The sequence below is a fragment of the Micropterus dolomieu genome, linkage group LG07 (genome assembly GCF_021292245.1).
Source record: "Micropterus dolomieu isolate WLL.071019.BEF.003 ecotype Adirondacks linkage group LG07, ASM2129224v1, whole genome shotgun sequence".
Lineage (NCBI taxonomy): Eukaryota > Metazoa > Chordata > Actinopteri > Centrarchiformes > Centrarchidae > Micropterus > Micropterus dolomieu.
Genome location: NC_060156.1, coordinates 19,335,950 through 19,350,489, shown reverse-complemented (window position 1 = coordinate 19,350,489; position 14,540 = coordinate 19,335,950). Strand labels below are relative to the sequence as shown.

Sequence of the window (14,540 nt, the reverse complement as noted above, 5' to 3'; positions counted from 1 at the left end):
CTCAGAAACTGTATTCACTACATGCAAAAATGTCGTCAGGTCTTAAAATACCACTCTCTGCTGGTACTAGATAATAAAAAAGTGTGATATTACACATAGGTATACAATGTTTTACAGAATACATTTGAGTAAGGATTTTTAAACACCAAAGATTTTTATATTTATATACTGTAAATGCGCAGGTAAGGCAGTGGTTGTCCAAGATTTTCTCCTCTACTTGTAGTAATCAGCTGTACTCTGGGTACAAGCTACTGTACTGTATATCACCTATAATTTAAAATGCTTTCCCTAATACCAAGATTAGGTTTCTGAATGCCACAGAATGTGAGTACTGTACTCATATGTCTAAGTGACATCGAAACCACATACCATCCATCTCAGTCATAGATAGTAACCAGCTTCATGCCAGTGTGTTACATACAAAATGCAACTTTATTAACCTTCATGCCTCCATTCATATTGATATACATGTATATGTTTGAACTTATTTTAATTTCACAGCTCCATCCATATGAAAAATACAGAGAAAAAGGCAAAACACTGACTGGATACTTAAACAACTCCTGGAGAAAAGAAAAGCGAAACAGAAAAAAAGACACCTGTTCTTGAAGTTTTGAAAAATATCATGATTAAAAATTTCTTTTACAGATGTGGAATTCCATGAAAAGAATCTCCCTTTTGAAGCAATGCTGAGCAATATCACAATTTTTTTTTCGGTAAGAATGAAAAGATCTGAATATATTTACACTACACTCACTTTACATAAATACAGGAACAACGATTACTGTACGTAATATCAGCAAACTTGAAACATAGGCATTGGCTTAACTACTTAAAAATTTCAAAACCAGGAAATCAAAAGCAGATGTTACACAGAAAGTAAAATAGATATTGAACTGATAGAGAAGTGTAAGATCAGTATTCATTAATAAAGGCGTCACTCTACAGCCAGAATCCCAGCCACGGGATTTTTTTCCTGTGAGTAAGATTCCTCATAATCTTCCACGGAATCACTATATTGAATTCATGTGATGAAGCTGAAACATCAAGAGGCCTCAGTTCTGTTCCCCTTAGAGGAGGTGACTTATTGCAAGCAAAGTAATAACATGAGCTATAAACAGCCTGTGAAGGTTTTATGGGAGGATGCTGCATTTGACACAATGGCATAAGGCTCAGTGCGAAAAGACAGTTGAACATTAGAGGTCCGACTTGCATAATGTTGTCTGTGCTTTTTTCAAAATCCATGGTTTCCCATTCGAAATTTATTAATTTGAGCAGACATGTTGAAATCCAAACTCTGCACGGAGCAGTTGATATTACACATTTGCAATATTAGGCACTATTCATTATTATTGCATAACTTTGACCCTGGTTACCGTTACAAAATTATGCTTTAAAATGAGGAAAGAGATGCTGAAGGGAAATATAATAGACCCTGTCCTGTGGAGACACCATATTCAAGTCAAATTGAATTTAGCAAAAACTGGTGTATTAAGGCATGCAACGTCATATACTGAATACGAGAGTACACGTGTTGATATGTGCTTGATCAATATAATTTCTTGTCCAGGTATAGCAAAATATGAACACTGGGAATTGAGTACCTTAATACGGCCCATGTATATAAATAATTTGTTGATTATAGCAAACACTGGTTCAGCCTTGGGAATAAAAATGATTTGATCATGAACTTATTTAACCACAAACCAAAGAAAGCAAACTGTTATATAACAGCACATATGATATAATTTACAAGATGAATACCATTAGCCCCATTTCACTGTATATCAAATTAGATAAATTACAGTCTCTGAAAAAAGACTTTACATGTATAAATGTATTTCCTGCATCTACTAATCAAAAGCCCTATTTTTCCAATGTATATACAGGCTGTAGAACTTTGTAATAGGTTTTATCTTCACTATCACATATATTACAACATTTCAAAAGATCCTTTTTACAGAAGAAAAAGTTATATGAAATGACGAAGTGCCCCTCAATATTAAAATGTTCTCATACATTTTATGGATGATACAATATGATGATGATTATTCGTCTATAAATTGACATCTGAAATAAAATAATTTGAAAATCATACTCATAAACAAACAAGGTGCTGATATGCGTTTGCCAAAATGATAATACAACTGGGCATAATGACATGTGTGCAAACAATATACATAAATAATGATAATTACCGTTGTCCATTTCATCAAAGGGGTGCCACAAACTTTAGGTGCATGTGTGGAAATTACTTTCTGGATTTGGCTACTTTACTGCAAGTGAGGTTGTTCAGTACAACCATGCAGGTGTGTCTGTGTCTGTGTGTGTGTGTGTGTGTGTGTGTGTGTGTGTGTGTGTGTGTGTGTGTGTGTGTGTGTGTATGATTTTCAAGGTGTTATTATCAAAAAGATTGCCATTTCTTTTTACTTGCTTCGGCCCAGCAAATGCATTTAGCAGCACTATCAAATAACATGGGCCTGATTCTCTGAGTTTATGTCTGCATGTAGAGTATTGGAAATACCTGCAACAATATCTTTAAAAAAATAAAAATAAACAAACGTTTAATTGAGCTTCCTGATTAAAGGTAAGTGATGTTCTCTGGGAAATAAGATATTTCTGCCAGTAACTGCATCTAAAGTGTATTTTTACTGTACACACATAATGTATTCATGTATGTGAATGTGCATGTATTTTTATATATATGTACTTTGTATGTATGCATATGTGATTCCTTCATTTTTCAGCATTATGTATAGCCAAAGCTCAGGTAAATCAAATAACAATCTGAACATACATCTGGTCTGAGGTGAGAACATTTCAAGTGACTGTTTGAGACACATCAAAAATATTTAATTAATATGATTTGGAGTAACTCACTAACTGAGACACATCTGATTAGAGCCTTGTGCTGGAGCTACAAACCAATCAACAGAGGGAGTCGTGGAACAAACTGAGGACTGAGTCGGCCCAGCTAAAAACATCTCCTCCTGTATTGACATCAGCAAACAGAACGAAGTGGAGGTTGACGTTCCTTCTCATTTCTTTGTTCAGTATGTATTGCTCTTCTGTATTGTACATCAGGTACCACACTATCCCTGTAACACTGCAGCCGATGTCTGTTTCAGCTTATGGTCAAGTGCTGCTGTGCAAAACCCCAAAGCAAGTTCTTTTCACTGTCAAAACCCAGCTGAGAAAACAGAGCTGAATAATAAAAACAGATAGATTGGGACAGAATGAAAACGTGATTCTGTAAGGTGCCTATTTTTTTCACATCCTGGAAATGTCCTCTGATTGTTTCAAAGTTCACTGTACATGAGGGGTATTTTTCAACATAAGCAATAAGCAGGCATTAAAAACAAAGAAGAAGCAAGATTCAATAAACAAAACGTTGTCATACTGAAAGTATATTTATCTTTTAAGATTGCACTTTACTGATTGCTAATCACAGCACAAAATCCACCAAAGATTTTTTTAAGAAAATGCTTTCAAGAGGCTCAACATAAAGAATAGCACTGATGAGATTTGGGGTTGTCCGGCCCTGTGAGTGGGTCATAAAACGTTTCTTTGCTGGTGTGATGATATGCATGTCCAGCTTTCATTATTTGAAATAAAGCAATGAATATCTGAAACAGCAGATGTGTTGATGAGGTTGATCCATTCAGGTTCTGGCTATTTGAGTCATTGTCAATTATTGTTTGCTGGCTATGAGAAAGGTGAAAGTCCAGCTCTATTTTAGCTTCTACATGGCATGCCTCGGATAGAACAGCAAGCTCCAGCAGGCAAAGGAAACCATCAGTGGTAAAATGATACCCTCTGCTGGTCTCAAATCAGACTCACAGGGAGGCACGGCACAACAATACTGCCTGTAATTCCAACTAGGCCCAAGTCCTTTCCTGTGATCCAGTCCAGGCTTCACTTCTTTCTGCTCGCACAGGAAATGTATTCCATACAACGGGGTCTTTCACATTATGAATGCTGGAAAAGCAGCCATTAAAATGATAATGAAAAGAAAGATACCAAAAAGAGACAGTTGCGATTGCATTTTATGTTTTTTTTTGTCCAAACAAAGAGTGCGAGTTCATCCTAAAAATCAAAGTGAAACATTTACAAACAGTGCTGTAAAAGACCGTTCCCTATTATACTCCAAACAATGACAATAACAGATCCTGCCGTCTATTCCTTCCAACCCAGAGGATCCAGAAGTGACCCTGTTTTGTGCTCCACAAGCTCTGTGCCCCTCTCCATCTTCTCTCCTCATGACGGATGAGAGTGTGTATGTGTGTGTGTGTGTGTGTGTGTGTGTGTGTGTGTGTGTCTATGTGTGTGCGTCCAGGCCAGCTGAAAAACATTCATAGGGAGATCCCGCTCCCCCGGCTGCCTCTGTGCGTTGATGTGTGTGTGTGTGTGTGTGTGTGTGTGTGTGTGTGTGTCTGTCCCATTGATCTCTCTCTCTCTTTATCTCTCTCCGTCTGATTCACACCAGCATGTGTCTCCGTCGATGTAGGGCCAAGTGGTCAGATCTGGAGAAGCTGCGGTCACAGTCTGCACACTTGAAGGGCTTCACCCCTGTGTGTTTTCTGTAATGCCTCGTCAGCTCATCGGAGCGGGCAAACTTCCACGTGCAGCCGTCCCAAGTGCATTTGTATGGCTTTTCCCCTGGAGAGGAAGACAGAAAAGAGTACTGTTACTGGCTACTGTACATAATCAGAGTTAATCAGCAAGTGTCCATACTTTGGCCTTAGTGCACTAAAAATTATCATATGTCTCACAAAAAGTTGGTATCTTTGTATGAGGTTCACATCTATAATGCATAACAGGAATAGCTAAAAGCCTTTATAGCGTATCTCATTACAACATTTATATGTTATTGTATGATCAGGGTACAAAAAAAAATTGCTCGTAGAGAAATCACTATTTTTCATGAAAGCTAATGAAGTCTTAGAAACATTTTCATGCTTTACGTTGGCATAACAGAGAGTTTGGCAATTGCATTTCAAAGCACCTTTGTGATAGTTCATTGAGTAAAACTTGCACCACACCAGTGTGTGCACAAGTTTGTACTCCTCACAGATATCAGCTAAGCTCCTTACTGTAAAGTAATTGTAAGGTAAAGTATGCACACCTGACATCTTTGCTGACCATTTTTTAATGTATGTTACTGTTTTTTTTGTTGTTAGATTTTTGGTTGCGTTTTCAGGCATCTAGTGGTTTCCATTTATTTCTGTATAGTATGAAAACCAATTAGCAGACTTGCTAGAGTTGTGTAATCCATCACAGTGAACATCAAGTCAGAATGAACTGTTGCCAGTGGTACATTCTCATAGCATAGTTATGCAGCGAAGGTGCAGATTTATTTGAGTCTGCACTTACATATTACTTTGACAAAAATGAATGCTGAAACTCAAGCAAGCTTCAAGTTTTTAAAATAGTTAGCTGTATTATAAAGTCTATGTGATTTGTAGAAAATGGACTAAACCATACCACTGGTATAGTTTTTTAAGGCATTATGTAACTATATAATTTGGCACAATAGCAGCACCCGGGAAAGAAGGTCAGAATTTGCAACTGCAGTCTGTTGCACTGTTGATGACGCTAGAGTCTAGACCATTAACACATGTGTGCTGTCTGGTGTAGTAGCCACATTGTTTTATCATTTTTGTTTACTGTGAACAAAATTAACCTGCATAATTTCCAATTATTCCATGTACTATCGAGTTCATATTGGAACAGAATAGGCAATTCTGAAAGGTCCTAATTTAGGTTGTGGTAAAAAAAAAAATGATATGACGGTTTACTTAAAGCATACAATTTCACTTAAAAAGATTAAGTGATAATGATTATTAAGATTTTTGCCCATCAAAAGTATTATGAGCATACATACTGTAAGTACATTCTTATATGTGTTGAGCAACTATCACACATGTTTTAATGTGTTGTGAACTGTATATAATGCATTACAGATACAGACTTAAGACTTTAGATTTTAGCACTCCTTACAAATACACTCATGTTACAAAGAATTCTGCCTTCTTAACATGGTATCAAAATGTGTCTGAGTTTGGGCAGATAACAGGCTTCTCATGATCGTGGTCGCAGTTTTCCATGACAGATTTTTGTCTTCAACTCAAGCTATATGAAAAATATGTTCATTTACTGATGTGTGGTCCAGTTCAAACCAGTGTGCGAAAGAGCATGTGTCTATTTCTTGTTTTGTTACGCAAATTACTCTGGTCTTTAGTTTTTGTACTTGGTACAGAAAGAGTATGTCCATGTCAATCATAACTGTTGGACAGTTTGAGCCAGCAACATAATAAAATAAAATCACATCATTTAAACATACTTGCTCAGACCTACTGACCTGTATGTGTCCTCCTGTGTGCTTTTAAGTGGGAGCTTTTGGTGTACACCTTATTGCAGCCCTCAAAGTCACATCTGTGGATTCTTCTCTTTTTGGAATCTGGTGACTCTGACCTCCGGGGGCGCCGTATGCTGTCAATACTGAACGGGGACATGGAACTGCAACAGAAGAATAAGAATCAACAGAAAAGCATTATTAGACTGTGACGATGACCTTACCACATCGAAGCAGTATACTTAAAACAGTGTGTATGCATGTTTTTAAAAATGTCGACTTTTGAGTGTGCTGTTGAAGGAAGACTTGTGACAGGTGCCCTCTTAGATGCAATGAATGCTGGACATCTGGACATATCTGCAGAGGATTTCCATGGATGGATCAAACATGGATCAAAAAGAGATTCTTTCCCAGGCAAGAGAAGACATAAAATGTAATGTGGATGAGAACTTGTGGCCAACTGCAGAAGGCAGGGTTTACTAGCGCTGTTGTATTCTATCATTTCTGAAGCTATCTATGCAAGTATGTATAATAAAAATATACAGTATTGTATTGCATTATTGGAATTACTTTAGTTTAATTTTTGCACTTGAAATTACTCTGCAAAAATGTCACAAAAAAGCCTATTGGGGAAAAAAAAAAAAAAAAGGAGGGAGGATTGTTTTCAGAGCACTTCGGTGTCAGGGCCCCAGGGAGGTCAGGACTGGCTGGCTCTGATTGTAGCTCATACAAATCAATGTTGTGGCGTTCAGCCCACATTCCTAAGCAGAAGGTTGGATGACGTTCCACTGCCAAGACCAAAGTAGCCGTAAAGTAACCGGTGGCACCTATACTCCTATTATTTTCCCTTAACATATTGACTAAATATGTTAAGGGAAAAAAAAGCCTATTGACGCATATTGCAACATTTGGGATTAATGGAATCTTGGTTTATTGTCTGACAGACAATAGGGATAGTCATTGATTTGTATTGTCATTATATAAGTGACAAAGTGTTACTTATACTGGCAGACAAATGCTGTTAGTGTTTGAGTACAAGAGTTTATCTTGAGAAGCGTTTTGGTTGCGTTAGTGCATTTTGGATGTGAGGTTACAGTTTTTCTCAGGCGCTTTGGTAATTTCGCAATTTCTTGTTCTTCTGAACAAGTTGCAAATGCTTTGACAAATTTATGCAAATGATTACGTGCAATTTGTCTGCTGTTTCCTACATTATCAATTGCTTATGTCATGTTGATCACAATGTATTATACTGATTCTCTGTTGAAAAGCCTTACCCCCTAAAACATACTGGCATAACTCTATTGCAAAAGTCACTGCAAAATGGGTGAACACGTCGTCATAATCTGTCAAGGATATTTTCTATACATGTCTCTTACATTTTTTTTTATTAAGATCCATTGTGATGTGGATGAGAATCTGCGGCCCAACACACAGGAACATCCGCCTACATTGTCCTTTTTTTCTGTTGTGCTATGTAGTGCTGTAAAACAGTCTTTTTCTTTTATGTATTACAATGACAGTAAATTAAATTAAATTACAGTACAAAGAGTAAAGGCATAATCATGTTCAATCTCTTGCAATGCATACCGTTGTACTGTTGTAAGTGACATATGCCATACAGAAAAGATGCAGCCTTGTGCATATTCAATCATTGTCATCCAATCTTTAGCCATAGTTTACATCAGAAAATACATTTTGACTATCTGTTTGAAAACAATGACACATGGACTTGTCATTCTGATGGCACTGACATGTTCACTGATATAAAAATTACTTTTGAGATGTAGGCTAAGCATGTTGAGCAAGTTACATGCTTTTGCAGGTAATCTGCACTGTGTGGGGCTGTTTGTGCAATCTGTTTAGAGAAATGCACTTACTGCTTTGCAAATGTTAAGGATGATTTGAGAAATGTACCAAAAGCGACTAACTGCGAAAACTGTAACTGTTGTGAAGAAATGCAATTACATAAAACTGTAACTGTAAGTATTGTATCATTTGTTGTTGGTATAAAAAGTTAAGTATGTTCAATTCCTGTACAAAGTAGGGAACCAACTGCAAAAACTGTATATTATAAAGATGAGTATATATATATATATATAAAAAATACATACAGACAGTTACTAGAAGGTAGTGGCACAGTAGACTGTCAGCAGGTGGCAGTGCAACACTGCTGTACAGTAACTCTGAGGGAGCAGATGAGGTAAGAAGGCTGGTATTCTTATTGCTCCGATACTTTCATCAATCAAAGGTGGAGGGATAAAGGAGTTTTATGTCTTATTGTTCAATAAGGGTAATGACTCCTGAGCTATTTCTTTTTTATCAATACATTTTTGCATGACATTTCCTCTCCAATAACTAGTCAATATCACTGTTGATTATGTAATTTGTCACGTCTAACAGTGACGCCCTGTAGCAAAGTGTGCGCTTTTGCATGCAAAACTAAGTGTTTGTGGTAAATCTAAATGTGCTCACGAATTACTCCTCTGAATATATAATTCCGTACACAAACACACAAAAAAATTCAGGATGGAACTTAGGGGTAAGGTTGTGGTTAATGGTCAGTAGTTCATGAGTGAATGTCGACTGTGAAACAGTGAGCATCTTTCACACAGCGATAAACACATGACTGCTGCACACACACAACAAATGGGCAAGAAAGAGAAAGACAGCAGAGAAAAACAAGAGCATCTCTGTTTACTAGAAGGGAGGAGCAATAACTGTGGGATATATCTAACTGTCAGCATTGGTTGAGTGCAGTTGCTTTTCTTTCAGATCTCAGAGTCTCTGCTGTGGATGTTGAGAAACAGGTATGAGGAGGAAGGGGTAAAGGGGAAGGAGGGAGAGTACGAACGGAACAACTTGGGGGCTGCCAGACAGACCCTCCAGTGGACTGTCTCTACCACACACACACCCACTTCCTGTCTCTCTGTGTTTTACCGAAACACAATTTATCAAATGCAGACTCAGATGCAAACTTGCAATCAAGATACACACAGGCTACACAAATACACAGACATAGAGAAAAACACACATATATACAGATCACCTGTTGCTCTTGGCTTACTGCCAATCTGAAGCTGTACAGGAAATTAGCACATGGGTCAGATATGAAGTGGACTCCAACTCCCCTCTCATTTCTCGCTTTCTCTCTCTCTTTCTCTCTCTCTCTGTTGCTCACTCTCTGTATAGCGTGTGTCTAAGTTCAGAAAATGTTAAACCCTAATGTGATGTCTTAACATTTAGGCAGAGAAGTGTATTCATAAAGCTGAAGGAAAACAGCATGTTTTCCTTACAAAATGATTGATGAGATTACTTGCCCCCTAATAATCAAAAAGAAAATTTATACAAGCATCTACAATCGGAGATACTGTAGGCCTGTGCGTGCGTGCGTGCGTGCGTGCGTGCGTGCGTGCGTGCGTGCGTGAAGAGGAGGAGCAGGATTTACAGTGGAAACACTCTGAGTTCAGACATCGAGCAGATGAGGCGGATGTTTACATTCTGACTTCATCTATGAAGCGACACAATGATTATGATATAATTTAGGAAGAGTACAACAGCTTGTAAAACAAAGGACGAACGGCAACTCATTACTCATCATAAACTAATTCATTTAATGTACAACTGCTTCCACACTGCCGGTGATAATTATGTCGTCATCAGTGCTCCATTCCAAGAGCTCGGTGCCAGATTTCTGGTTTAATCATTTCACAAATGTGAGACATGCTACTGATTAGTGATCTTCAGTCCTTAAAGAAACGCAGACATTTCAAGTGCTGACCAACGAAACAAAGGTACACAGTTAAAAACTTCAAAATCCACTTAGATGACATCAGGTCACAACAGAAATGTAAGAGAATCAAGAGAGGGAAAATTAAAATGTAAGCATAAATTTAAAAAGAAAACGGGATAAAAGAAAAAAATCACAATAAAATCATTGGTTGATTAATCAGCTAGTCAATTGACTATTGAAAATTTGTTGTCAAATTCTTTGACAATGTTTTTGTCATTTGAGTCATTTATCAAAAAAAGTGCCAAACATTTGCTGGTTAAGTTGCTATCAGCATGCTTACTGCATATATTTATTTAGTAAAAGATCACTGTCAGTCATACTTGTTCAACTTGTGCTTTTTAAACTGGAAAAATCAGCAATGTCCAAGAGACAAGAGATCAACTGCTTCACACTTTGTGTTGTGTTCAGAGGTTGTCTTTTTATCATGGACTCAGCTGAAAAACGTCAATTAATGTGACAATAATCAGTAAAAAACTATAAAGTTGTGAGAAGGGTGTTATATTTTCTCATGTGAGCCCTGGGGTAAACTCACACTGCCTTGAACCCTGTGTCATCACGGCATCATGGCTGTGTGAATGTGTCTGTTTGTGTCTCCCAAAGCAGCAGAGAGAAACAGGAAGTGCAGCTGCGAACGATTTCAAATGGAGTTGACTTCTGTTTTAGTTCCTTTGTTTCCCCTTTTATTCCCCTCTTCATCCGCTGCTCTCCACAAGTACGACAACGAGACAGAGATGAGGAGAAATAGCGAGGGAGTGTGTGAATGTGCGTCACTTGTAACAGGGGTTTCCCACAATGCACACAATACATATTTTTCCTCATAGGAAACAAGGTCTTAACACAACATTTCAACACAGCAACAGAGCTATACCAGTCTTAAATAGGCATAAAGTAATAGTAGATTTATCATAAAAACAGGAAAGGGAGTGTGTATGATTTTGTGTGTGTCTGTGTGTCTGTGTGTGCACGCACACACACTGGACGACTGCCCACTGGGCATTACTGTACCTGTCCGAGGGTCCTACCCCTTGCCTTCCCCTCACCCCTCCTTCCACCTGCTCTGCTTCATGGCCCCAGGTCCTTGGGGACCAGCCAGACTTCAGCAGAGACAACCCTTCCAACACAAGCCCCTAAACCACACACACACATGCACACACTCACACACCTTCTCTCCCTTCCTCTCTCCTTCTCTAACTGTCTTCCTCTCTTTCACTCGCGCTCTCCCACAATAGCATCTACCCGTCCCCAGGGAAACGCATGAATATGGAGGAGGCTGCCCAATAAGCACATGACACACACACTCTTTCTCTCTCTCTCTCTCTCTCTCTCTCTCTCTATCTCACTCTCTCCTTTCACTCATTTATTTATATATAGATACCTGGATTGGAAGCTGCAGGTACTCCCATCCTCCGCCCTTACACTTCTCTTCTGTGATGTGCTCTCTGGATGACTGCTTGTGTAAATGTGGATACTAAATTACATAAAGCAGGTCTAGACTCACGGTGAAAATGTTTAAATAAAAAGAAAAGAAATACAGCAAGACAACAGACTGATATGTTTCAAAGAAGTGCTGTTGGCTCCTGTTGCAGTGCAGATGTCCATAGAGCGCATGTGTTGTGTCAATACAGAATGCACATACTTCCTCTATGTGGCCAAACTGGCGTGTAACTCAAGAAGACTACAGACTGCTTTGTTTTTCACAGACAAACATGCAAGTCTGTGTCCCTGTTGACAATAGCTGACCTCCTTCTGGAACCAGCTGTTCTGTCCACTGTGCAGAAACATGTGCATGCAGTACAGTACAAACACACATACACCGGAGGATTAATACTTTCAGACGTGCACGCATACTTTTTAGCACGCACAGTCGCGTACATAGCCAGCACACAGGAGCAGTTTCCACAGAGCACAGTCTGCACTTTGCACACACAGAAGTGGGTGTGTGGGCAGACCCTGGCAGGGCACTGCTAAGCCTGACTGGTGATTTCTCTCCATAGTGAAAGCTTGGGCAGTGAAAGGTTGGGTCCTGCCAACCTCTGTTCTCCTCTGACCACCCAGAGCCCACGTGTGGCACTAAGGGGCACGCCTGTCCCTTTCAATAACCTGCATCGAAACCTGAGTCCTGCAGTGAGTGTCTGTGTGTGTGTGTGTGTGTGTGTGTGTGTGTGTGTGTGTGTGTGTGTGTGTGTGTGTGTGTGTGTGTGTGTGTGGGTGTGTGGAGGGGGTGTGGGAAGGTGGGGGGTGGGTGCTTGTGTGTCTTCTCTGTAACACTGCAACCTCTACTTGTACCACTGAACAAGTGCAGCCAGAGAACTAGTTTTTAATCACAATGTTTCAATTAGTTTCATTACTGTAGATGTTCACACAGCCAGCAGTGCACAAACAAACAATACAATGTCTTGTACACAATTTTAACCCCATAAGCTGGACTGTTACCATCAAAACACAACCTTTTGGTGTTGGGCTACTGTCAGCCTCGGCCTTGTAACAGTAATGTTGCTACATCATTAGCAGGACTCTCACAGAGTCCTGGAATACTTTCCTTACAGTTAGTCTAAATAAAAGTCCTATGGGCATTAACTTGAGTCTGGCCAGGCAGCTAGTTATGACTGTTCTGAGTTTATGGGCGTCATTGGGAGAAGGGCAGGGCAGAGTCAAATGTTTCTCCGCGTCTAATTTCCTGTTTCTGATCAGGATACTGTAAACTGTCATCCACTGGAGAAGGAAAAGACTTTTCATTCAACACAGATGGACTGGCTCCACAGGAGTTGTGATGTCTGTAGGCTGAACAGGGCATAAAGTATGTCTGAGCCATATGCAGTCAGGCATATAGACGCACACCCACGCAGATACATCCAAATGTGGAAGTGCAGTTACTAAAGCACACAATGCTAGGTTTTACACTTGGTGTATATGTAAATGAAGCTCTTCATCCAGGATGACTAACAATGTGCAATGCCAGAGAACATTTCTAATACCTCTGAACTCTGTAATGCCATGTCGGAGCTCTGATTTTTCAACATAATGTGCATTGTGCATTTTTCCAATTTGTACAGTACTAAAACTTCCTAATTTTAAATTGTTATTATCCGTTCTCAAATAGTCATCAATTCTTTAAATGTGAAATTGTCAAATTTGACCACATTCTTTTTTATTTGGTAACTACAAGGTACTATAAAGCATTTACTTTAATAAATAGGTACATTGTAATGTAACTATTTATTATTTGGGTGAGCCAAGATGTGAAGGAAAGTTGATTTGAGGAAAACTACTAAATGGAACAATGGAACAAAGTGAAACTCCCATTTCATCAAATTCAACAACAGTAGAATCAAGACCGTACTTCCCAAACATTTTCCTGTGACAAGACGGAACAGAAATAACAGCTTAAAACAGAGATACAAGGATTTTTCAGAGCTGTTAGGGTCAGCAGAGGTCAGAATAAGGATTCATCCCAAGTGTGTGGGTAATCAACATTTCCCACACACATGTGCAACGGTCATGATACTCACTCTTGTACGGCGCGGGCTATAGACAGCGCAGTGGAGCCGGTCTCATTAACACTGTCCAAGGTCACGTTTGGCAGGTCGTCGTCATCACTGTCACTTTTGATCTGCCTTGGCGACAGGCCGTTGTGGTCTGTGTGTGCTGTGAGGACGGGACATAGACACAGCAGTCAGTGTGATGATTTGTGCATTTAGTGTGTGTGTGTGTGTGTGTGTGTGTGTGTGTGTGTGTGTGTGTGTGTGTGTGTGTGTGTGTGTGTGTGTACTACTGAATATGTCTGAATTTAGGTTATGAGTATGTGTGCTGGTGTGTGCAACTCTGCTGGTCACTCTGTTCTCTACTTCCCTATATGTGTAACTGACAGAGAATCATATTCATGATAATGACAAGCTTTCACATGAAAGGCCTGAAGACAACACAAAAGTAAATACATCCATTCACTGCTGTACTCTTTTCATTGAACATCCTGATTATTAGCAAACTAGCTTTGTCCCATCTTTGATTATTTTCTTTTGCACGGCAACCACAAAAAATACACGCCAGACATTTACCTGGCCAGCATGCTATTTACTATGACCGTCTGGGCTAATAAGTGCAGGGGTCTCTGTCCCTTGAGCTGCATGGCAAAGATACATCCATCTCACCAAGTTGTGACAACTTCTCCCCTTGACAACTATTGGATATATTGCCAGAGCCTGCAGCCATTCTGTCATCTCTGTCTCCGTGGACCATAGACTGTATAAAATGGACACAGGCTGTGTACATCCTGGATTACTCAAGGGATGAATATACAAATAAGAAAAACTACCTTCAAGAGACTACTTGTTAAAGAAAAGTTGCTGGAAATGCACTGGATTAAACACAGATGAAGTTATATGGTAAAGAAGTATA

At 39.2% G+C, this 14,540-nt stretch overlaps 1 protein-coding gene across 4 annotated transcripts in view; it reads right to left on the bottom strand.

Annotated features, from left to right (window-relative positions):
• Positions 1 to 413: 413 nt before the first annotated feature.
• Positions 414 to 14,540, bottom strand: part of klf12b (Kruppel-like factor 12b) — a 40,585-nt gene continuing 26,458 nt past the window's right edge. For all 4 annotated transcript variants that reach the window (XM_046053892.1, XM_046053894.1, XM_046053893.1 and 1 more), the window contains exons 4-6: positions 13,655 to 13,790; positions 6,362 to 6,519; positions 414 to 4,659 (exon numbers count right to left, since the gene is read on the bottom strand). In XM_046053892.1, coding sequence (XP_045909848.1) covers positions 4,478 to 4,659; positions 6,362 to 6,519; positions 13,655 to 13,790 — 476 coding nt within the window. In that variant the 3' untranslated portion in view covers positions 414 to 4,477. The remainder of the gene's footprint in view (positions 4,660 to 6,361; positions 6,520 to 13,654; positions 13,791 to 14,540) is intronic.